The sequence below is a fragment of the Lingula anatina genome, chromosome 10 (assembly GCF_051362555.1).
Source record: "Lingula anatina isolate TDL-2025a chromosome 10, LinAna3.0, whole genome shotgun sequence".
Taxonomy (NCBI): Eukaryota; Metazoa; Brachiopoda; class Lingulata; order Lingulida; family Lingulidae; genus Lingula; species Lingula anatina.
In genome coordinates, this window is record NC_141776.1 from 11,206,837 (window position 1) to 11,232,340 (window position 25,504).

The following is a 25,504-nucleotide window of genomic DNA, read 5'->3' on the forward strand; positions in this document are numbered from 1 at the left end:
GCGCTTAATGTGTATCCACTAACGGATCGGATAAAGGATTTTGCTAGAGAAGAGAGGTTTCAAAAATTAATATGTCCCTCGTTTTTGGTGTAATAATATGATATGACAAGGACAGTTCACGGGGGTATGTAAGGGACAGGAATTGATAAAAAGAGCTGTTTTGTCTGAGAGTACTGTCACACTTTAAGCGTAGTGCACTAAAGTATGAGATAAGGGAAGTTTGGCGTTACTAGTCAAACGTTAATTTATGGCGACGGTTTAACACTTAAGCTTACAACTCTAAACTTGACTTTGTTCTATTCTTTTAATAGGTGTATCATATTATTATAAGTATTATTATAAGTCGGTTTAGATCAAGGAGACATAAATTGTCTATTCGCAGACGAATGCAAGTGGTCATTAGATGTACTTCTCTAGTACGTTGGCAAATGTTTTTGTACGTTCGAGATCGGGTAAGCGAAGATAAAGTGTTTTAGCATGTTCAAAAGCAATTTCTTTCGTTTCTTACACGTGTTGTACTAGGTTCTTAGATACAGTGTATACCGCGGGTATAATCTAGACGCTAGGGGCTCTAATCCTACGCTGGAAGATTCTAGGTACGGTACGCGATTCCCGACTTGGGTTATGCCCGGAGAGAAGAGTAAAGCAACACCACCGTTTAGTTACCAAAATCAAACACTCCTTTATTGCCAGGTCGCAGCCTGATTTTATACCTAACTTGGCGTGACAGACTTATATCTTTATTGAGACTTCGCTATAATTAAAGAAGATAAGATAAGAAAAGAGATTAACGTTAGATAAGAGATATAAACTTCTATTGACACTTATTACGAGTCGCGCGTCCAAGCCCGCGACTCTGATCGAATTAATTTTCATTTTTATTTATGTTAAATTTTAAGCCCGCGACTCGTAATAAGTGTCAATAGAAGTTTATATCTCTTATATAACGTGAATCTCTTTTCTTATCTTATCTTCTTTATTGCCAGGTCGCAGCCTGATTTTATACCTAACTTGGCGTGACAGACATATCTTTATTGAGACTTCACTATAATTAAAGAAGATAAGAAAAGAGATTAGAGAAAATAGATAAGAGAAATGAACTTCTATTGACACTTATTACTAGTCGCGCTCCCAAGCCCCGCGACTCTGATCGAATAAATTTTCATTTTTATTAATGTTAAATTTTACTAGTCTGAACAATGTACTACTATGTTCATTTTCATGCGATGGAAAAGGGGTTATTTTATACGCTCAAAGCTGTGCCTGTTATCGATTTTTATAGTGGTAATCACACGCACTTCTTCACGCTAGGCGTGACAGAGCTTCAAGGCAAAGAGAGCTAAGACAGGACGTGGGATAACTGTGCCGTCCCTTGCTGGTCGTCAGCACCAGGAATGGCAAGCAGGCCACTTTGCCCCGGGGTACGTACAGAGAATTTTGAGAACTTTTTAACGCCTTGCGCAATGTCAGTACTTGACAGATATATGCCCATGAGAACAATAAAACATGGGCGCCAAAGTTGTCAACTTTTAATTAAATGTAATTTTTTCACAGTTGCTTATTTTCTGGCGATTGTGTCGCCATCATGTGGTCACTTTCAGAATAAAGAGTATACTGCGCGGTTAGTTTTCCTCAAATTTGAGGATTCATGTTAATTCACCGTATAGATCTTAATGGATATAGAAGTTTATATATTGATGCACCTTTGAAGATCTATATTACATTTGTAAAATACAATCCGAGCTTTCGGCCCCTGGGCCTTCTTCGGGGATTTTATTTTCCTCAAATTGTCATTTTCAAGATTTGGCTGAAGTCTCATGCTATTTACTTTTTTGGATAACCACAAGAACACTGATGTATGATTAAAAATGGAGAAATTGCTGGGTTTTTTTTTTCAAAGAAATTTTATAGTTGAAGTTTAAACTATTTAAAATGTAATTTGAAGTATACTTTTTAATGTCATAGCTTTAATGGTTTTACAGCTTGTTTTTATACTACAGTATTTTAGCATTTTATCATTGTAAAATCTACTGAACTTTTAAGGCTTTTAGACTTCAAATAAATATTAATATTATTAAGCATCAAAACTGACAAGAGTATTCTGTGCATTTCTATCACCACCATTGGTTATTCATCATTTCTAGACCGTTTCGGTGAGACTGCTTATATAATAGCAATTTTGCCCAATAATTGTCGTTTCACATTAACAGCAAAATCACAAACGAGTGTGTAAAATGCATGCAACATTTATTTTTTCACAATAACCATTTTGTATTATAATGGCACTGTAACAATGAATTTAAAAATAAAAAAATATTATACTTTAACAAAATAGGTATAACCTGTGTTTGTAACCAAATGCAAGCAAAATGGCTTCTTTTGCTTCATTTATCAAATCAATGAAATTGCTCTGCAATTTTCGAACAAAAAGATCCTGTCTCTTAATAGCATTAACTATGCCAGGTCATTTTTTTATTCTGCTTAAACGAGGAATTTTTATGAATAACTTAATCCGTACCTTAAAAGCAATTTTCACAAAAATTCAACCGGTAAACCCATACAAAATAAAACTGACAAGTGGATACTATTGGAAAACAGCTGTTTCTAAATTACAATAAACACAAAAAACTAAGTTCTGTAACAATATTTAGTACAAACTCTTGCCAAAAAGTTTAAGTCAAGGCAGCTTTATAAATTACGCTGAAAACATTATGAAAATGATCAAATACATAAACAAAAAGAAAACCAAAGAAACTGTCCTCTTGTATAAATCCATCTTAAAACCATATTTTACACAACTTTCTGAAGTATATAATTTCTCTACTGGCTGTCATTTTACAAGAATCCTTTACTATTTGCTAGTAAGCCACATTTAAGTCTATTTCTTTCGGGTACATTTATAAAACCGATGCTGCATATCTCTTAGTTTTTCTAAATGGTATAAGAGTGTTATGTCCTCTTAGTCTTTTCTTGATGTATCGGTGTAAAACTGATACTTGGTATATTTTAGTTATTTCTATGTTGTTTAAAAGTGTCAGGATCTTTGTATGCCTCACAACTTTCTGTTTATAGACTACCGTGCATTAGACCCCCTTGGAAGCAAAATAATGATAAATATTAATAATTATTACAGTGATAATTATAAAAAGATTTCCTGGAAATCTTATGCATCTCCTTATTATCACCAAGTGAGCTTACATGCTAATTCCATTAAATTCCATTGAGAAAATTACAATTTATAAAATTAACCTTTTCCCAGTTCTAAAATTCTGTGAGTGAAATTCACCAATCTAGTAGCTTGGAAATCAAAATTGGGCAACATTTTATAGATTGTAATTTGCAAATGGCTTTGGAGATAACATACTTTGGTGTTTAAGAGAAGTGTTGAAATTTCCAGGAAAATGAAAGTTTTGTTTAATCAGGTCTTCTGCTCAATGGGTGTCTTTGTACAGTATCTCCAAGTTATTTCTTAGTAAGTGCCACGCCCAGTCCTATAATGCTTCCCAGTGCCACTGCAGCTGCTCCACCAACTATTGCCATTCCTAGCAGACCCTCTGTGGAAATGCCAAAAACTAAAGGATTATTGTTTACTGTTTGCACATGTGATCATGTTATATTATGATTTACCATATTTAATGCGTAAATTGGTGCTTATGAAACTGCAGGTCATTTTCACAAAATGGATTACATGATAGTGCACATATCTGTACCAAAATACTAATTCTAAATTAAAGAAAGTATACAGCATAATTACCATCAAGACTTATCATAAGTGTTCAGATATTCTGTCTATTAGAGAGAGAGAGAGTTCGAGAGTTCACCTCACCTTTCTCCATTTTTTTCTTTATAATTTTCTTCAGCTCAGCAGCCTGGTGGTTGCCAGGTTGCACTTGCAAGATGCCATTTACATATTTGAGAGCTTTGTCATATTCCTGGAGAAGGAAAGAAATAATAATAAAATGAAAAGAGAAAAAATACTGTTACAATTAGTTTTAGAAATAAAAGAAATAATTCCACTAATAATAAAGTCAAATTAAGTTGATCTTCAATTAGAATATTTGATGTAACTTTAGAAATTTTATCCACTCAAAAAAAAAAAAAAAAAAAAAAAAAAAAAAAAAAAAAAAAAAAAAAAAAACAGGACCATAAGGTCATTCAAATCTTAGAGTTAAATAAACTGACACATGCACTTTTACTTTGCATTAAAAAAATAAATTAGCAGCCAGAGTTTTAATGGCCACGCCATATATCCCAACTTCAGGGGTATTTGATTGATTGGCTGTATTCCCAGAGCTATTAGATCGATCTATCCCTGCGGGGAGTCTCACTAGATTACTGTCAGATAATCCGGCTTAAATGTCCGTCCAGCCTACTACAAGCTGTAAGGGGGTAATTAACTTTCGTGTCCGCCCGGCTGACAGCTATTTAGCGTGAACCCCCAGGGAGTTAGGTCAATCTAAAGTAGATCGATCTAATCTCTGGAAAAGGGGTCATTGTTATTACCAACCAACAATGTTAACCCAGTCTATTAACTACATCAGGCCACCTTCTATTCAGACACAGGATACAAAGGACTGGCTCTGCAGCTGTGCTTGGTGTAGTAGATGTTGAACAAACCCTGTGAGCTGTACTTACTTTGAGACGTGTGTTCCCGACAGCCAGGTAATATAAATAATCTCTCTTTGCAGTTTCATCATGTGTTTTATGAAATAGGTCTGAAAATAAAAGTTGGCATAACACTGATGGAAAAAAGTAAAGTTATACATATTTCATACTAAAAAAGGATAATAACAAATAAAAGTAAAATATGTATTGGAAGTAGCTATAGATGTTGTTTAAATGCTGTTCGAAGTAAAACTGACAAATATCATAGTGAATATTAACTTTTATTGAATATATTTCTTTTTCAATTGAATGATTTTCAAAATTTTTCTACTATCAAGAAAAGAAGAGGAAAATTATTTTACCTAATGTGGAAAAAGAGATTCAGCTTGAAAAGTTAATAAATTCAACAAGGCAGTAATCTAAGATATGCTATGGTATTCTTCAACACAACATATGTACATTTTTATTGCTCATACATTTTTACCTTCTAAGAGAATAATTCCTTTCTGATTATCCCTTGCATATTTACTACGCACTAAGCACCAAGCATATTCAAACTGAGTCTTTGGACTCACGCTGCCTCTTGTCATCTGCTCATTGTACCTCTGTTCAAATTTCTGAAAGATGAAAGAAAATTTTAACAATCAGCACTTCATTTGATTTGTTTTTAAATGATAAAGCTAACATTGAAGCCAGGGGCATATACATGTAGGCCTGATTCTGAGAATCTAATACATCAGATTTACTGAAAAAAAATGTGATGTGGAAAATTAAAGGTAGCTGTATCAATTTTGGGTCTAATCTGATGTCTGCTTCTATTCTGTTTGGATTTTTATGATTTATTTTCCGTGATTCCGTTTCACAAGTTTACTTTATTTAATTACACATCTCTATTGGGGTTGGTGGTGATTTTATGAAATTCCTTTGAAATATTTAATTAATTTTCTTATTTCATTATTATTTGCATTATGGTAGACTCGTAGTATAGTATGATAGTCTAAAGTTGTTTTACATCAAATTACATGTATGTGATTTTTAGGTTAAGTTAAAGTTACCTGGTTTATATAAATCATTAATACCCGCAGTAAACAATCAGAGTGACAGCCAAGATTGTGTCAATTAATAGTGTTTATTCAACATTAACATGCAGTCAGACTGCTGGGATAGTACAATCTTCATTATTCTTTGTTTCATTAAAGAATTAAATTAAATGGCATGATGAAATCCACAATTTAAAGAGAATATTCTGGTGGGTTAAGGGGAGGAGTGGGCAGCTTAATTTAATTATCCGGAATTCGCCATCTCAAACCTTTTTCACAAACACCCAAGAGAGTAAAAATGCAGATACTTCATATTTTTCTTAAGAATGTTTTGTCGCTTTTTATACGACTGACGCGGCAACAAACAGCTGACGTGTTAGTCACCATATGTAAGCTAGCGTTAACATTGTGTTTATCCCCACTATGGGGTAATATGACGTGCACATCAAATATCATTATTTCAGCAAAGATAACAAATTGTTTCAATCATAAATTCGGAGAAGATTTAAAACTGTCAATGTAATGACATAAAACTGCATCTGTACTGTCAAGAATAAGTCAAAAGTGAAAAATAAATATACCTTTAAATCTTCCGTCGACACTGTCTCATCAAGCATCGCTTCCATTTTGGCTTATCTTGGCTGTAAAGGTTATGAACACTTTACGTCGTAATTAATATAATTGGATTTTGGATCTAAAAGAACTTTAAAAAATATAAGTTTTAATATGCAGTGAAATTTTGATGTGTTTAAAATATTTGGTGTGTATTTTTTAAATAATTGCTGATAGAATCAATATTTTGTTCCACACCCAAATCATTTTATTATAGTACCCCGTTTATAAATATACCTCTAAGTACTAGAGAACGCAATTCTGAGGATGTTTGTGTGTTTGTGTGCTAGACCGTGAGTAGACAAACCTGCTGGCAGATCAAATCATTTTGAAAATTAAGACATCTTGTAGAGAAGCATTTCAGGCGAAGATATAAATACCGGCGTCGATCTGCTCCTGTTTTATCCAAAGATAGAGTGGAGAAACTTGAGTTGAGTGCCTCGACGCACCAGGCTTATGAATGGGAAAAGTATTGCCTGAGTTTTAGGCCTTCAGTTACATGCTGCATGTGTAGGTAGTACCTTTACCGCAGGTAAGGCCTCACGGCTGCTGTTTCAAACTGTAGTTGCTATAAATTCCCACATCCTATAATAATGTCTATCCACCATCGCATGTTGTAATTCAAATTTTAAAGTTTTTTTAAAATAATATTAATGTCCAATTTTCTTGTACCTAGCAATGACCTACATGGTTACCCATGTATGAAAATGGCAGTCTGCCGGATTTCCAGTGGTGGGTGTGGTCAGGGGGGTCCAAAACATAGACCCCTCAAATCCAGTTAGCAGGACTTTTTAGGGGAACCCTTAGAAACCTATTGGGGGTCTTTCAGCATGGTCTCAGGTATATTAAATCTATAGATACCAGTTGACAGACAAATTGAATGGTGGGATGTGGCCGGCAGACCCTGATTAATACACAAATCACCTGGGTGTGACATTTGGGTGTGTCTGCCAGGCAGTACCCACCACTTAAATTGTCTGTCAATGGTCATTCTAGCATCCTGGAACTCTAAGGCTGTATTCCCAGAGCTTTTAGATCGATCTATCCCCGCGGGAAGTCTCACTAGATTACTGTCAGATAATCCGGCTTAAATGTCCATCCCGCCTACTACAAGCTGTAAGGGGGTAATTAACTTTCATGTCCGCCCGGCTGACAGCTATTTAGCGTGAACCCCCAGGGAGTTAGGTCGATCTAAAGTAGATCGATCTAATCTCTGGAAATGGGGTCTAAGAAACATTTTCCAGTTATTTGTTTTCGAGTTAACTTTTGGGGAATGCTAGAGGTACATTAGGCATGCTAGCTGTACATTAATGGTGTGGCTCTTTGGGTGTGTCTGCTGGGCACTACCCACCACTTAAATTGTCTGTCGATGGTCATTCATCTTTCTTGGGACTCTAAGGAACATTTTCCAGTTGTTTTTGTAGGGTTAACTTTTAGGTCCTGCTAGCCGGATTTCCACCCCCTATAAATCAGGGTCTGCCGGCCACACCCCACCACTCAATTTGTCTGTCAGTATCTATTTGATATACCTGAGACCATGCTGAAAGACCCCCAATAGGTTTCTAAGGGTTCCCCTAAAAAGTTCTGCTAGCTGGATTTGAGGGGTCTATGTTTTGGACCCCCCTGACCACACCCACCACTGGAAATCCGGCAGACTGCCATTTTCATATATAGGTAACCATGTAGGTCATTGCTAGGTACAAGAAAATTGGTGATCTTTCCGGGCATGCTCAACCGTCTGGGATCCTGCTCTATATCTGACCTGACACTTCAACATACTAGTGACTACCTGTTTTGCAAAGGGCGATCTCTGGTGATTGACCTAACTTAAAGCAAATTTTACACAAATGGCATGCAGTAGCACATAATTACAATGTATATAGCTGGAATAGAAAAAAAGGTCAAGACTTCATAACATTTTGTGCAATGTTGTTGATAGACAGACAAACCTATTACCATGAAAACATAACCTCCTTAATGGAGTTAGATATAAATCTCTACACAGCTTGTCATCTGGTCTTCTCTTTAATGTCACATGATGTCAGGCAAATTGCCTTTAAAAAGTGATATTCACTGTTGATGCTTTTGCAGATTACACAGTTTGGGGAGCTGCACCATACAGAATTGTATATAGTTCATGGAAGCAATACACCATATGTGTGGCTCATTTATTAGAGGATCAATGTGACATACAAACATAATGGAGAACATCGAGTATCATCGTTTGGCCGCCAGTGAGGATGATGGTTCTGTACCAAAAGAGACCAAGATTAGGTGGGTTTGACCTGTGACTTTCATACAAGTTTCTTTGTGTTGAGTACAATGCAATTGGTGATTGGTGAGTGTTCACTCTGCCTTTTTGCATGTCTGACGTTGATTATTATTTGATTTTTAGTGCATTGCTTATATATACCATTTATCATGATTACTATAATTTCTATAATTTACAGCCACAGTAGCATAATTACACATTGTGATAATCTAAGTCTGTCTTACTTACCAGAGCTTTTGCTATGCGCTTTTCTTATTACCTAAATAATTGGGAAGCAATGGTGCTGTTTTACTTCAGACTCACCACTGAGGGATAACTCCTTATTCTAATGTGACAGTCAAACTCAAAACTGGACAGAGTTTTTTTTTATACTGGGGGGTAGTTTTGATTTTTCTTTTTTCCCAGTGAATATCTCAGTCTAGTCTGTCACTGCTTTAAAGCTTGCATATTGCTATAATTTTATTTTTAGTCTTCATAGATAAGTGCTGTCTGTATGTATAACAGCTTTAGGTGGCTTTTTATAATTAATGTGTTATTTATTCCAATACCAGTACATTTTAAAAATAACTATAACCCAAGATAGATTATATACATGCACATCGCATTTAATATAATTACAAGAAAGATGCAATGATATTCTGCAACTTTATGTAGTCCATGGATTGGCAGAAAAAGTAAATGGAAAAAGTGCTTACGGAAAATAAGGTAAGAGTGTATGATGCAAAGTTAACATTATTTCACCACTAATTAATCCATCATTTTTAACCAATTGGTAGATGTTTAACAAGTCCATCAGATCACAATTTACTTTGATCTCTGCTGTTTATCGTCTTCAGTTTTCACATCAAATAATCTTGTCAACACTTCTCTGCTTGTTGACTTTGTTTTTCCCTCTGTGTTCACGGATTTGGCTGCACATGACGGGCCTTGCACCACCTGTGTTACCTGTGTATTCTGTGGAATCCCAGGATTGACATAGGGCTGATATCCACATTTAATTAACTTTTTCCTTCTGGATACTGCAGAGGTCCCTCTTGAGCTGTCTTCCTTTATTTTTTTTGTGACCAGTTAAATTTTTTTGTTTTTCTGAGAATACTGCTGGTTTAAGTTTACAATTTGCACAGCTGCTTTTGCTAAGGGGCTGGTTTCATCTTATGTGTTTAAATTTATCCTTGTGTCTTTCATTGTTTTGGTAGAGTAGTTTATTTGTTGTTTTTGTTTATTTGAGTGTATTGTTACAGTGGTATTTCTTTTCTTTCTTTGTTTGTTATTTAATTATGTATTTAAATTTGAACATGTTTTAGAGTTTCGTCTGAAAATAATTTATCACAGCTATTTTGTGATCCCAGTTCTTGTGACTGTTCTATTCTTGTTGAGTTGTAGAATAAGTATCCTTGCTGTGTTGTAGTATCACAAACAAAAGCAATTGAAATGAATTTTAAAGAATGAGTAGTATTATCTTGTCATTTCAACTTCACGATTTTGATAATTCTCTACATGAGGAGCCAAGTCACGAAAGAGAACAATGATTAATTATTTATACAGGGACATATTATTCTCCCTGATGTTGTTTCACCCAAAGGCTCATCTGGGGCACAAATATATATATATATATATATATATATATATATATATATATATATAGCACTCTATATAAAATCAAGGATACGAATAAATTAGACTTATCTCTCCATTTTATTTAAAAAATGCCCTTTGGCCGTTTCGTATTTTGTTTTGTTTCCGCCCCTGACGAGGCCTCAGGGCCGAAACGGCCAAAGGGCATTTTTAAATAAAATGGAGAGATAAGTCTTATTTATTCGTATCCTTGATTTTATATACTAGCTCCCCACGGGCCGCCCCCATGGGTGGAGCACTTTTTCATGGTGTATTGACTTTATTCTCCGATATTATATATATATATATATATATATATATATATATATATATATATATATATATATATATATATATATATATTTTTTTTTTTTTTTAAATCAAAGTTTCAAATTTCATGATAAGTGTCTTCAGGCAAAACGGGTGTTACGGGAAATAAAGATTTTCTTATTCTATTATTATTATATGGTATATATATTTTTATTTAATTAATTGAATGCATCTTTAAAGTCTAAATACCAGTACACTCATAATTTGATGTGACTAGGTCAAGATTAAAATCACTGTTACGTCAGCACTGCCCCCTCCCCCCCCCCCCCCCACCCCACCCAATACCCACTGCCAGTTAAACTGAAGCCAGACCAGTTTGCAAATTTTGTGAATATTTTCAGCCACTGGCCTTGTATTTGCTTTGGACTAGTTGATTTCTATCATTGGTGGCCACAGGCTGAAATCTCAGTAGACTTTTAAGTTAAAATCTGTACAGACTGATCTCTCTAATGAGTGATCTCACCATAAGAGGCTAGGATGGTCCTGGTAAGGAAATGCGCAAACAAAAATACTTACATTTTGCATGTTAAATTTTGGTATGGTGGAATATTAAAATTTAGGTATATTAACTAAAATACAATCATAATTTTTTTTCTTATTTCCTTTTTAGCTATTACAGAAGGAGTAAGCTGAATTCTTTCATGACATTGCTGTGTGTGGTCACTTTCTGCTGTTGCTGTCTTGTTGCTCTTGTCTTGGCCATCGTCTTCAGTGGAAAGTCCAAGAGTGCTACCTATGATGAGACACCATGGTTCCGGCCACAATATCACTACACCCCAAAGAAAAACTGGATGAATGACCCAAATGGACTGATTTATCACAATGGGGAATATGAGCTGTACTTTCAGTACAATCCTTATGGTAATTGAAGATTATTGATATCCTTCTCATTTAAGATTTTTTATTGTATTTCGTGTTTTTGAAGATAATAACTTTTCATATGATTAAAGATCATTGTATTTCATGCAGTTATAAACACTTATATACACACTCACACACACACACACACACACACATTATGCTGTGAATACATATTTAGTGCAATGCAAAAAGAAGCCTATCATTTATTTGTGGAGCAAAGGAAGGGGAAAAAGTCATTGGACCCCCACACACACACACACACACACACCACACAAACATCTCTACCAGCAGATTCCCAGATATTTAATATCATAAATACACAGCTTGTAATTTCAGGTATAACCTCCACATGAGTTTATCCATATTGCTTTAGCAGTATACACTCATTTTTCTTATAATGTCTCAATAACAGAGAACCCATGTTGCTGTATTGTTTCACACTGGCATTGTCCTAGAACACTAGTCAACTTTATAAAATGGTTAACATATATATTCAAATTTTATGAATTTTTAAAAATTTTACACCTTTATTTGTAATAAAAGGAAGTCACTGGAGTCACATGAGTTGGGGTCATGCTAAGAGTAAAGACATGGTTTGTTATTCTAGGTAGTCACTGGGGTCACATGAGTTGGGGTCATGCTAAGAGTAAAGACATGGTTTGTTATTCTAGGTAGTCACTGGGGTCACATGAGTTGGGGTCATGCTAAGAGTAAAGACATGGTTTGTTATTCTAGGTAGTCACTGGGGTCACGTGAGTTGGGGTCATGCTAAGAGTAAAAACATGGTTTGTTATTCTAGGTAGTCACTGGGGTCATATGAGTTGGGGCCATGCTAAGAGTAAAGACATGGTTTGTTATTCTAGGTAGTCACTGGGGTCACATGAGTTGGGGCCATGCTAAGAGTAAAGACATGGTTTGTTATTCTAGGTAGTCACTGGGGTCACATGAGTTGAAGCCATGCTAAGAGTAAAGACATGGTTTGTTATTCTAGGTAGTCACTGGGGTCACATGAGTTGGGGTCATGCTAAGAGTAAAGACATGGTTTGTTATTCTAGGTAGTCACTGGGGTCACATGAGTTGGGGTCATGCTAAGAGTAAAGACATGGTTTGTTATTCTAGGTAGTCACTGGGGTCACATGAGTTGGGGTCATGCTAAGAGTAAAGACATGGTTTGTTATTCTAGGTATATATAGTCACTGGGGTCACATGAGTTGGGGTCATGCTAAGAGTAAAGACATGGTTTGTTATTCTAGGTAGTCACTGGGGTCACATGACTTGAAGCCATGCTAAGAGTAAAGACATGGTTTGTTATTCTAGGTAGTCACTGGGGTCACATGAGTTGGGGTCATGCTAAGAGTAAAGACATGGTTTGTTATTCTAGGTAGTCACTGGGGTCACATGAGTTTGGGTCATGCTAAGAGAAAACACATGGTTTGTTATTCTAGGTAGTCACTGGGGTCACATGAGTTGGGGCCATGCTAAGAGTAAAGACATGGTTTGTTATTCTAGGTAGTCACTGGGGTCACATGAGTTGAAGCCATGCTAAGAGTAAAGACATGGTTTGTTATTCTAGGTAGTCACTGGGGTCACATGAGTTGGGGTCATGCTAAGAGTAAAGACATGGTTTGTTATTCTAGGTAGTCACTGGGGTTACATGAGTTGGGGCCATGCTTAGAGTAAAGACATGGTTTGTTATTCTAGGTAGTCACTGGGGTCACATGAGTTGGGGCCATGCTAAGAGTAAAGACATGGCTTGTTATTCAAGGTAGTCACTGGGGTCACATGAGTTGGGGTAATGCTTAGAGTAAAGACATGGCTTGTTATTCTAGGTAGTCACTGGGGTCACATGAGTTGGGGTCATGCTAAGAGTAAAGACATGGTTTGCTTTTCTAGGTAGTCACTGGGGTAACATGAGTTGGGGCCATGCTAAGAGTAAAAACATGGTTTGTTATTCTAGGTAGTCACTGGGGTCACATGAGTTGAAGCCATGCTAAGAGTAAAGGCATGGTTTGCTTTTCTAGGTAGTCACTGGGGTCACATGAGTTGGGGCCATGCTATGAGTAAAAACATGGTTTGTTATTCTAGGTAGTCACTGGGGTCACATGAGTTGAAGCCATGCTAAGAGTAAAGACATGGTTTGTTATTCTAGGTAGTCACTGGGGTCACATGAGTTGGGGTAATGCTTAGAGTAAAGACATGGCTTGTTATTCTAGGTAGTCACTGGGGTCACATGAGTTGGGGTCATGCTAAGAGTAAAGACATGGTTTGCTTTTCTAGGTAGTCACTAGGGTAACATGAGTTGGGGCCATGCTAAGAGTAAAAACATGGTTTGTTATTCTAGGTAGTCACTGGGGTCACATGAGTTGAAGCCATGCTAAGAGTAAAGGCATGGTTTGCTTTTCTAGGTAGTCACTGGGGTCACATGAGTTGGGGCCATGCTATGAGTAAAAACATGGTTTGTTATTCTAGGTAGTCACTGGGGTCACATGAGTTGAAGCCATGCTAAGAGTAAAGACATGGTTTGTTATTCTAGGTAGTCACTGGGGTCACATGAGTTGGGGTCATGCTAAGAGTAAAGACATGGTTTGTTATTCTAGGTAGTCACTGGGGTCACATGACTTGAAGCCATGCTAAGAGTAAAGACAATGTTTGTTATTCTAGGTAGTCACTGGGGTCACATGAGTTGGGGTAATGCTTAGAGTAAAGACATGGCTTGTTATTCTAGGTAGTCACTGGGGTCACATGAGTTGGGGTCATGCTAAGAGTAAAGACATGGTTTGCTTTTCTAGGTAGTCACTGGGGTAACATGAGTTGGGGCCATGCTAAGAGTAAAAACATGGTTTGTTATTCTAGGTAGTCACTGGGGTCACATGAGTTGAAGCCATGCTAAGAGTAAAGGCATGGTTTGCTTTTCTAGGTAGTCACTGGGGTCACATGAGTTGGGGCCATGCTATGAGTAAAAACATGGTTTGTTATTCTAGGTAGTCACTGGGGTCACATGAGTTGAAGCCATGCTAAGAGTAAAGACATGGTTTGTTATTCTAGGTAGTCACTGGGGTCACATGAGTTGGGGTCATGCTAAGAGTAAAGACATGGTTTGTTATTCTAGGTAGTCACTGGGGTCACATGAGTTGGGGCCATGCTAAGAGTAAAGACATGGTTTGTTATTCTAGGTAGTCACTGGGGTCACATGAGTTGGGGTCATGCTAAGAATAAAGACATGGTTTGTTATTCCTAGGTAGTCACTGGGGTCACATGAGTTGGGGTCATGCTAAGAGTAAAGACATGGTTTGTTATTCTAGGTAGTCACTGGGGTCACATGACTTGAAGCCATGCTAAGAGTAAAGACATGGTTTGTTATTCTAGGTAGTCACTGGGGTCACATGAGTTGGGGTCATGCTAAGAGTAAAGACATGGTTTGTTATTCTAGGTAGTCACTGGGGTCACATGAGTTTGGGTCATGCTAAGAGAAAACACATGGTTTGTTATTCTAGGTAGTCACTGGGGTCACATGAGTTGGGGTCATGCTAAGAGTAAAGACATGGTTTGTTATTCTAGGTAGTCACTGGGGTCACGTGAGTTGGGGTCATGCTAAGAGTAAAGACATGGTTTGTTATTCTAGGTAGTCACTGGGGTCACATGAGTTGGGGCCATGCTAAGAGTAAAGACATGGTGCACTGGGAACAGCAGCCAGTGGCGCTGATGGAGGCAGACGGAGTCATGATCTTTTCTGGCAGCGCCGTTGTTGACACAAACAATACTTCTGGGTTTGGAAACAAAACACATCCACCTCTTGTAGCCTTGTATACCGGATTTGTAGAGTAAGTTTTTTTCTTTTCCTTTTTTCTTTTCTTTCTTTCCTCTTATTTATTTATTTATTTATTTATTTATTTTTAAAGACACCCCTTTATTTGTATTCTGGATTGGTAAAGGTACAAGTTGGACCAGTTTCCAGGCTAAAATTTGATTGTGAAACAAGCTCTGCTAGCTTACAAAGCTTTATTATTTCCTGTACCCTTTACCCTTCCACTTGTTCTCATTTTAACTCTTATTTTTTATTTGTCATTTTATAATTATTTTAAAATGGATCATTTTATTTTCACATCAGACATTCATCTTTGAATAGTTTATGTATCAATTTTAAGAGCTCAGACAGAAACCAATTTCTGATGTATTTTTTATGGTGTAATTCTTTGATTTTTTAAATGGGAAAATGTAATAATCCTGACAGAAAATCCATTTTGATCAATTATATCGAAATACAACATTGTCCAGTGACCTCACATCAAATAGATGAAGTAAAAATCCAAGTTTCTTGGATGTGTTAAACCTAGGGTACATTTACCAAGCAGTGTTTGTACAGTGCAAGTATACGGCCCATAAATATAAGCTTCATAAATTAGTGTGATTATTATCACAGGTCAGATAAAATCCAAGATCAGCGAGTAGCTTACAGCAATGACAATGGCATGAGTTGGGTCAACTATGAAAATAACCCAGTTTTAGACCGCCACAGTGAGAATTTTAGGGATCCAAAGGCAAGTATGTGTACATACATAGGTATAGGTGTGTGTGTGTGTGTGTGTGTGTAGAGGATGTGCATTTTCTGCACATGCATTCATGGGTGTGTAAATGTGCAAGTATACATTTGTGTGTTTATGTGTGTAAAGTTGTTATCTAGTTTGCATTTTCTCAAAAGATTGATTACCATTCATCATATATCTTGATATATGATGAATGGTAATCATATATCTTGATATATAAAATGCACATGCAATTAGTTTAACATGATATCTTTGTATGCAGGGCCTTTCTCACGAAAATGTGAATTTCATTTGCTAAGCTTAGAAAGCTAAAATCAAAGAGGCAACTATGCAAAGTCAGCTTTGCAGTATTGGTCTGAAGGTTTACAAAAATGATTGACCAGCAGTAAATGAATTGGACATTCATCAACAGACTTTTATCACCTTTGACAATAAAAAAATAAAAAAATAAAAAAATAAAAATCTTAGTCAAGGCAATCAAAATTTGCTCAAGGGGCTTTGTTAAGAGGCCAACAAAGAAAAAGGTCATTTGCCTTTTTGATTCTTTATGAAAGTGCAACTTAGTTGACTACTTCTTACCAGACTACAATTATAGCTAAAAAACTGACTTAAGAACTTTTGTTAAACAGGGTGCTGGTATAAACGTGCTAATAATCGAACAAAACTAATACCTCTTTTTTTTTCCTTCACCAGGTGTTTTGGCACCCTCCCACTAAATCATGGTGCATGTTAGCTGTTCTGGCCCAGAAACACACCATCCTTTTTTACACCTCAGTAAACCTGATAGATTGGACCCTGACGTCAGAGTTCATCCCATCTCCCAGCACTGGCGTCAGCATTGAGGGAAACTGGGAATGTCCTGATGTGTTCCCGCTGAAGGTGATAGGGGCAGGTAAGGAGGTATTTAGAACAGTTATTATGATGAGGTTGGGGGGGGGGGGGGGGGAGAGGGGAGGTGCACAGTGGGAAAGGGCCCCTCCCTCAGCTCTGGGGTATCCACCCTCCTACTCTCCCTCTTCTCACATCTAAAAATGCACCAAATGAAGCAAAACAAGACTTTTTTAGATTAAAATCTATTTAGCGATTTTAGTTGTATGCAATTTGAAATAATTTTAAAGCATGGTTTGGATCAAATAATACCTCAAATGATTAATTTTTTTCCTTCTATTATAAATACAGGTATATTAATATATATATAATTTTATTTAACAATCATGTTATTATACTGTTGTTAACTTTTTTGTTGAATGTATTTTTCCTAATGTTTTTTCTGCTTTACTTAGTTTATCACAATTGGTCAGTTTCCATATTTTTGAATTTTTAGAACATTCTACAAAGAAATGGAATATATCATCCACAGAAGGAAAATATTTACAGACATGCTTAGAAATCATTACAATACATTTATTAAGATATTTCCCTGCTGTCATCACACATTGATTACAAGTCAAAAATATTATATTACAGCATTTTCAAAATGAGACTTAACTAAGTAAATTTTACTAACTCATGTCCTTCATATTATTATAAAAAATGATCTACTCTTTAATATTTGTCTGTCTTCCTACCCCCCTCCCCTTAAAAGAAAACAAAAAATAAATAAATAAATAAATAAATTAATTAATTAATTAATTAAAATACGTAATAAAAATCCAGGATCTGCCTTTGTATGATCTCTGCTTACATCACTTGAGTCTGTTTGTTAGTAGAAATGGTGTGTCAAAAAGTTCTTTACAAATTTTGATGAAATATTTAGGATAGATAATTTCAGTGGAACAGTATTGCATTGTATTGCATTGTATTGCATTGTATTGTATTGATAGCCAATCAAATAAAGTGGATTCTTAAGGTGGACACCAGTGGTAACCGCACAGAAATGTCCAGAACTGGAGCCCAGTACTTCATAGGTAAGTGTTAATATACCATAAGATGACAATTTCCTGTCCAATCGTTTTCTATTTATCCTATGCTATCCTATCCTATACTGTCTTACCATAATCCTATGCTATCATATCCTATGCTATCCCTTAGTTTGGTCAACCATGGGGATGCCACTTGAGAATTTGGCGACCAGTTCTGTCTACTCCCATTAACACATTGAAAATGCAATAAATAAGTCAACACTAAAAGTTGATAGTACATTTTGTATCATCGACCGTTTTCACATTGTGAAGTTCATTTTTCTGTTTCTAACCATTAACATATAATTATGATAACTGGGGAAGGGGGAGGTCTCTGTTTAGATAACTCCCTTGGGGACCATTCCCATAGCATACTAGCAGGATTGTTCTATTTCAAAGGGGTTTCTTGCTAAATTGCATTTAGTTTAAGCGTGCACAAAAGTTAATTACCACCAAGCAGCTTAAGTGGGCGTGACAGACATTTAAGCCACTTAAACTGAATGCAATTTAGCAAGAACCCCCTTGGAGTAAGATCGATCCTACAAGTACAATAGGTTGACGGCAAACCACTCTTACATAATAGCCTGACCATTAAGGTTCAAATCTCTCAAACTGGTGTGAAACAGAAAGCCATAGACGAGGATATGGAAATGGCCCAAACATGAGCCCTGTATATTTTGTCCTAGGTGAATTTAATGGTACCCACTTTGTGGCAGCAGGAAAGTCTCAGTGGCTGGACTCTGGGATGGATTTCTATGCGTCCAATACCTGGAACAACAGGTACAGCCATGATGGAAGGATGATTATAATTGGCTGGGCTTGGTAAGTGCTTTGTCATCATGAAAGATACATTGATTGGTTTCTACAGTAGGGCTGTTTTGGTGCATATGTATATTTGTGTGTGTTTGTGTCTGTGTAGTTTTTTAGTGTGTATGTGTGTGAGTGTCAGTCTGTAGGGTGTGTGTGTGTTTGTGTCTGTTTATCTGTTTTTAATTATGTTTGCTATATATATATATATATATAGTGTTTGTATATCTGTGTGTGTGCATTTGCAGATGTTTACAAGTGAGACAGTCTCATCCTGGGTGTGCATGTGTGTGTGTGTGTGTGCAACACGCATGTGCAATAAGGTATTTCTTTTGCTTTTTTCGTATTTTGTGTAGCAGTAATAGAATAACCATCATGATTTGATTAAAAAATTTATTTTCATTTTTTCTACTAGCAATTGGTATTACTCAGAGAACATCCCCACCTCTCCTTTCCGAGGCATGATGAGTATTCCGCGGGTCTTGTCTCTGCTGCCGTATGGGGATGGACTGCACCTGGCACAACAGCCAATACAGGAGCTGCAATCTCTGCGCGGTGACCCAATCACGTTTGCTCCTAACCCAGTTGTCACAGTAAGTGGGGGACTGATGTTATCTCAAACAAAAACAGATATGTAGTTTGAATTGTTTGCTGTGTCTAATGTGATAATGTGCTACTTTTTCACTGTGGAGGTGGGAGAAATCTCACTACTGTTCAGTCTCTTTAATTAAGTTTTTAGCGATAAGAACCACTGAGTGGGACAACATTTTTTTTATGTACAGACACAGATGTGTCTGTACATATAGCCATCATCTGCGTCTGTCGTCGCCGTCGCCGTCGTCGCCGTCGTCGCCGTCGCCGTCGCCGTGCACTTTTACCGATAACACGATAAGTGGAAAACCATTTTACCTTTTGACTTGAAACTTGCAGAACTGATGAATATTCATAATACGCAGGTCAAGTTCGAAAATCAGCATGATCGGGTCACTTTTAGGGAATTTATGCTGTTTTTTCACTTTTTTCAGCATATATGCAGCACCGATAACACGATAAGTGAAAAACCATTTTACCTTTTGACTTGAAACTTACAGAACTGATGAATATTCATAATACGCAAGTCGAGTTCGAAAATCAGCATGATCGGGTCATTTTTAGGGAAGTTATGCTGTTTTTTTTCACTTTTTTCAGCATAAATGCAGCACCGATAACACGATAAGTGAAAAACCGTTTTACCTTTTGGCTTGAAACTTACAGAACTGATGAATATTCATAATACACAAGTCGAGTTCGAAAATCGGCATGATCGGGCCATGTTTAGGGGAGTTATGCGGTTTCTTTCACTTTTTTCAGCATAAATGCAGCACCGATAACACGATAAGTGAAAAACCGTTTTACCTTTTGGCTTGAAACTTACAGAACTGATGAATATTCATAATACACAAGTCGAGTTCGAAAATCAGCATGATCGGGCCATTTTTAGGGGAGTTATGCGGTTTTTTCATTTTTTTCAGCATAAATGCAACACCGATAACACGATAAGTGAAAAACCGTTTTACCTTTTGGCTTGAAACTTACAGAACTGATGAATATTCTTAATACGCAGGTCAAGTTCGAAAATCAGCATGATCGGGCCATATTTGTGGAAGTTATGCTGCTTTTTCACTATTTCAGCATATGTGCAACACCGATAACACATTTCAAGGAAAATTAATTGGCCAATCGTCTTGAAATTCACAGGGTGATCAAATATTCTAAAATACAGATGAGGTTCGAAAATAAGCTTGATCGGTTCAGTTTTGGTGAAATTGTGCCTTTTTTTGTATATGAGTCTTTTTTCCTCGGATTTAATTCTTAGGCATGTTAACAATCTCATTTGTGAACTAATTAGTAATGTAAAGGTGTTCTTTTGACATTTTCTGCATCTTAACAATATTGTTAGTTGATTATATAAAAATGATGGTAAACCTGTTATTGTGCATTGTGTAATAAAGTGCCAAAAATGGAAATAAACTCATATCTTTACAGTTTGTCAGATTCAATCATTCACCATGTTCAGAATCTCAGAATGGAACAAATTGGACATTTAAAATTGTTCTATTGATATTTTTCCTATGTCAACAACTTTCTTAGTTGATCATTTAAAAACGACAGTAAATTGATTATTTTGATATATGTAAAAAAAAGTGTTGAAAGTGGAAAGAAATTCATTTCAGTACAGTTATCTCTTGTGTACATTTTGGCATTTTGAAGTTGTGACTCTGAACTTCCATGGCCCTGAAGACCTTTCCATATCAAATTTTCTGAATATCCATGATATTTTTATTTTATTATTAAAAATTGATGGTCATTATGCTGTTATGCATTATGTAATATGGTATCAAAATTTAAGACAACCCCATTTTAGACAATGCCTCCATAGTGACCATTAAAGGAAAACCAAGTCACTTACTCTTCTCAAACTTATAGAAATGTAGTATAGCACTAAATTATAGCTTCAGTTGGAAAAGCTGTTATATCGGTTAACTTTCTTGGAAATTATATAGTTTTTTGTTACAATTAAAATTTTCACATATTAACATTTTCAAGGTGTGACTTAGTCTTTGAACTTCCATTGGCTTGAATACCATTGCTAGTCACATCTTTTGAATAGCAATGATACATTTACTTTATTATTAAAAATTGATGGCCATTGTGCTGTTAAGCATTATGTTAAATTGCATAAAAGATGAAAAAAAACCTTTTTTGGACATCGCTGCTAGGATGACCATTAAGGAAAAACCATTTTACTTATGATATTCTAACTTACTGAAAAGTTTCATAGGACTGAAGTGTAGCTTGTGTTGGAAATCAGTGTGATTGTTTTCTGTATTGTAAGCATTGCAGCTGTATGGAGTGCTATATGGGGCTACTGTTTATGGATGGTGGTAATTGTCCCTTGGGATAATCACTAGCTAAATTCAGAGCTATAAAATTACTTGCCTAATTGATTTTCAAGTGCCCATTAAATAAGATTACATAAAACACACGTTGAGATTTCCCATTCAAGTCCTATAGGTTAAGCTCTCTTAACTGTGTCACATAATTAGGAATTGGTGATAATTATGCAGGTAAATCTTGTTTAATATTGCAAATAAGTTTACAAAAGAAAAAAAAAATTGTAATGCCAACATTAATGCTACAGATGAATAACAGTGCCTTATTATCCTCAAACACATTGGGGTTATTCATATCATGTTAATACAGCAAGATTAAAAGTTTGAATAGCAGCTTTATTGGAATTTTTTTTTTTTTTTTGTTTTCTTTTTAATTTTTTTCTAAACACTGGCATTTTCAACTCCCATCCACCTGAAGCTCTTCAGATTTTCTGTATTTCCACATAAGCAGTTGCATAGGTTTTTATGTCTTTAAACATTATGTAATATTATTTTATGCACTGTCAACATTTTTCAAATATGGGGATTTTCATTATGTGAATTTGAACTCTCATAGTCCAGAAACTGTTATCTTATTGCAGGGGTAGATTGAGGCCGCCTTCTGGGTCTTTCAGATGACGGTCAGATTTTAAAGTTTACATTGACTGGTATCAATTTTTTTGTGTTGGAAGACCATCAAAAGTGTAGGATGGATCAACAAAGATACTTTGGAATACTGTCAGAAAATATCTCTGGATCTGCTCCTGTTATTGACCATGTTATCTGTTGTGCATGATTAAAAATCAGTGTTAACTGACTGTGTTATTATAAGCATTATTTATTATTGCATCAAAATTGACAAAATGACCTATTTTGCATCTTTATTTTCTGTTTTTTTGTCTGTACATTTGACAGCTTTGCTGCCTTGTTAATAAATTTATGTGACAACATCATTATCAAGCTGGTTGTTGTTTGTTGATGCCCTGTAAAAGTTTCTCTCTCATGGTTGTCCTTGAAAATATTTTGTTCCAAAGTAAGTTATGATTATCACTAAAATATTACTAAATAGATGCCCTTGGAATCAAGAACAGTCCAATAGATAATGCCCACTCTTTGTTATAAACAGCTGAAAGTTTAATATGACAGTCTTCATGCTAGATTTACCAGAAAGGTGTGATTGATACTCACATAATATGCTACCAAAATACTGTGTGTCAAAAACATTATTGCCATTACAGCCATTGGGTAAATCCCATTAAAAAGTAATCAGTAAAACAATCTAAGTTAGTTTATGTTTTTGTCATTTTTGTCAAATTTTACTAGACAAATTTATTTATTAGCCATTTTTTAAACTTTTTTTGTCCTCCTTCCCCTTCTTTCAGGCAGATGGCTATGCAGTGCAATTCAACACAAATCACGTAAGGTCTCTTGAAATTTTCCTCAATGTGACGGTGCTCTCCAGAGACAAGCTGAAGGAGTTTGGTTTAAAGCTCATGAAAGGTCCTAGCCAGGAACTTGTGATAGGATGGAGATCTGATGACCAATCTTTCTTCATAAACCGCACAGCATCAGGGATCGTGGACATGGCGCCTCATTTTCCTGTGGTGAACTGTACACAGGTTCCGCTGAATCAAGATGGCCGAATGTGGGCACAAATTTTTCTCGACTGGTGTTCCGTGGAGGTTTTCGTTAACGGAGGCGTTGTGACCTTCACCGACCTTTTCTTCCCAGATACCAACCAGGACATAATGGAATTTTATTGGACAGGTGCCAAGGACGCCATCACATATGACTTGGGTGGTTACGAGATGACTTCCATTTGGAAAAAAGCAAAGAACTGAGAAGTGTAAAAATTTTCTTCCTACCATTAGATTCAGCCAATTTGGTCATAGACTTGCATCAGTCGTCAGTGAGTAGCAATTCACGTCAGTCTCATGAAAGTCTAAGACCAGGTTAGCCACAAGGAAACAATAGGAAGAATCTTTTATGATCCAACTAACTAGCCAGTGAACTTTTGCTCATTTATGAAGTATTCTCATATTGGATGGATGTGCATATTATATTTTCATCTTTTTAGGGTAAATATAAGTGTGGTAAAAGGGTAAGGAGATTGAAAGAGATTTTATTTTGAAAAAAAAAGTGCTTCAGGATGAAATCTTTTTGGAAAAATTAAGAGTATAAATTTAAAAATAATTGAGTGGTAGCAGGGTTTTATCCTGATATTTTCCTGCTGTTCAGTTGCAATTTTTGACTTTGCTGTGACATAACTACTATATGTACAGATAAGATTGGGAAATGGCAATAAGAGTATTAGATTATGTTTTTTGATTGCTACATCTTTTTGTTTTACTATGATATCTATCAGTTTGTTGACAAGCAGAAAAAATTGTTTGGGGATAAAGTGGTTTTTATGCAAGTTGGGTATTTTAGAGCAAGAACAGTATTTTATATAATGTTTTCTCAAGAAGTGAAATTGTAATAATTTATAATATTATATAATAATCCTTGATAGGAAAAAGGGAATAGAATATGGGTTATTGATGATTTTATGTTATCAGCTTGTATTTTTGAGTCATTTGACATTTATTTATTTATTTATTTATTTATTTATTTATTTATTTATTCATTTATTTATTTATTTATTTATTTATTAGAACAGTCAGTACAGGAGCGTGTCAATGTATACATTCCTAAAACATTATCTTGCCATCATTCTTAAGTCATCAGATAACATTTATGGGGCTTTGCAAAGATGTAAGGTTATAAAATATTGTTACTCTGTCTTCCATTTTTCTTCTAAGCTTTTCACAGCTGGCAAATAATTTAGGGCTTCATTTGTTTGGAAGACATTAAGATTTTTTCATAGATCTAAGCCACTGTGTAAAGATAATGGGCAAAACAATATTTTTGTGCAATACTTAGGTATATCACACACAGCTGATCATGAATATGTTTGTTTGTGGATTATACAGATTTATATGTGTGTATTTGGCATTGAATAGAGATTTAGTTGACATGACTGTGCAGAGAAAGCACTTTTTATATAAATTATGAAAGAATAATTTAGGTATAGTTTGAGATGAGATGCTGGACAAAAGTGGTGTTCATACCAAGTCTCACTTCAACCAGTAATATGTATAATACAACAAACCTGTTCTCACCAAGTTTAATTTAAAACCAAAAACAGACAGATGTTAATTCTGATGCAAACATGCCCAAGCTGGACTGGAGAACTGTGATAAGATTTTTGCACATATCATGTTGCTCTGTTAGTATTTGTGTCTAAGAGACCATTCCCAGAGACTATCATGCTAACTTTGGATCGATCTGTCTCCAAGGGGGTTCTTACTATGCTATCAACTTAAGCGGCTTAGATATCCCGCACACCCGCTGAAGCTGTGAGAGGGTAATTAACTATCGTTTAGCAGCTTCTGTAGGTGTGCCAGACATCTAAGCCTCTTAAGCTGAAAGCATTTAGCGAGAAACCCCTTGGAGATGGATTGATCCTATTAGATCGATCTAGGTATGGGAACCCAGTCTTAAATCGGGGCATAAGTATGATCATCCCCTGTGTTACAATGTATTCCATGCACACATTTGAGATAGAGAAAGTCAAGATACTGGTATGAAAATATGGTCTTTAGTGCACATATTATTTTAACTGCACTGTGTGTGAAAGAAAAAATGCCATAATTATCAATAGACTCAACTTACTTATGTCTTGGGAGTGCAACCCCTTGTATTATAGGATAACCATTGTAACAGTAAGGGTACAGTGCTTTTCACTTGCACGATGGTAAAGGTTGTTTCATTTTTATTATAAATATATTTACACTGAATTTTATCTCGAGTATCAAAATCTCAAGGCGTCATCATTAGGTAGATAAATCATGCACAGTTGTGAAATTTTACTTGCCATACTGTTTTTATCTGACTTTCCTTGCTCTTAAAGAGAATAGCAATAAATATATATATTTGCATTCACTGTTGTTTCTAAAATATTTGA

General features: G+C 35.8%; 2 protein-coding genes across 3 annotated transcripts; one reads left to right on the forward strand and one right to left on the reverse strand.

Moving 5' to 3' along the window:
- Positions 1-2,230: 2,230 nt before the first annotated feature.
- LOC106151595 (mitochondrial fission 1 protein-like) lies at positions 2,231-6,388 on the reverse strand. Its single transcript, XM_086997224.1, has 5 exons — positions 6,227-6,388; positions 5,090-5,222; positions 4,636-4,715; positions 3,827-3,932; positions 2,231-3,554 (listed from the first exon to the last, which is right to left on the reverse strand). Exons 1-5 carry the CDS (start codon positions 6,269-6,271, stop codon positions 3,463-3,465), a joined length of 456 nt encoding a protein of 151 aa, XP_086853350.1. The 5' UTR covers positions 6,272-6,388; the 3' UTR covers positions 2,231-3,462.
- A 97-nt stretch (positions 6,389-6,485) lies between these two features.
- Positions 6,486-25,478, forward strand: LOC106151601 (uncharacterized). Of its 2 annotated transcripts, XM_086997221.1 has the most exons (11): positions 6,486-6,789; positions 8,349-8,531; positions 9,184-9,234; positions 11,084-11,334; positions 14,957-15,155; positions 15,755-15,872; positions 16,572-16,770; positions 17,702-17,785; positions 18,466-18,601; positions 19,002-19,179; positions 22,881-25,478. In XM_086997221.1, the coding sequence occupies exons 2-11, from the start codon at positions 8,458-8,460 to the stop codon at positions 23,337-23,339; spliced, it is 1,749 nt and encodes a 582-aa protein (XP_086853347.1). In that variant the 5' UTR covers positions 6,486-6,789; positions 8,349-8,457; the 3' UTR covers positions 23,340-25,478. The 2 variants fall into 2 exon arrangements, with proteins under 2 accessions (XP_086853347.1, XP_086853348.1); XM_086997222.1 differs by lacking the exon at positions 9,184-9,234 and having other exon boundaries at positions 6,487-6,789.
- The last annotated feature ends 26 nt before the right edge of the window (positions 25,479-25,504 follow it).

What these genes read in the sequence shown, in the direction of transcription:
- LOC106151601 (XM_086997221.1), top strand. Translation starts at nt 8,458, where the DNA reads ATGGAGAACATCGAGTATCATCGTTTGGCCGCCAGTGAGGATGATGGT. An exon ending in CCAAAAGAGACCAAGATTAG is followed by an intron (nt 8,532 to 9,183) that starts GTGGGTTTGACC and finishes AACTTTATGTAG; the next exon opens with TCCATGGATTGGCAGAAAAA. An exon ending in CTCCTAACCCAGTTGTCACA is followed by an intron (nt 19,180 to 22,880) that starts GTAAGTGGGGGA and finishes CCCTTCTTTCAG; the next exon opens with GCAGATGGCTATGCAGTGCA.
- LOC106151595 (XM_086997224.1), bottom strand. Translation starts at nt 6,271, where the DNA reads ATGGAAGCGATGCTTGATGAGACAGTGTCGACGGAAGATTTAAAG. An exon ending in TGTCGACGGAAGATTTAAAG is followed by an intron (nt 5,223 to 6,226) that starts GTATATTTATTT and finishes TTCATCTTTCAG; the next exon opens with AAATTTGAACAGAGGTACAA. An exon ending in TCGGGAACACACGTCTCAAA is followed by an intron (nt 3,933 to 4,635) that starts GTAAGTACAGCT and finishes TTCCTTCTCCAG; the next exon opens with GAATATGACAAAGCTCTCAA.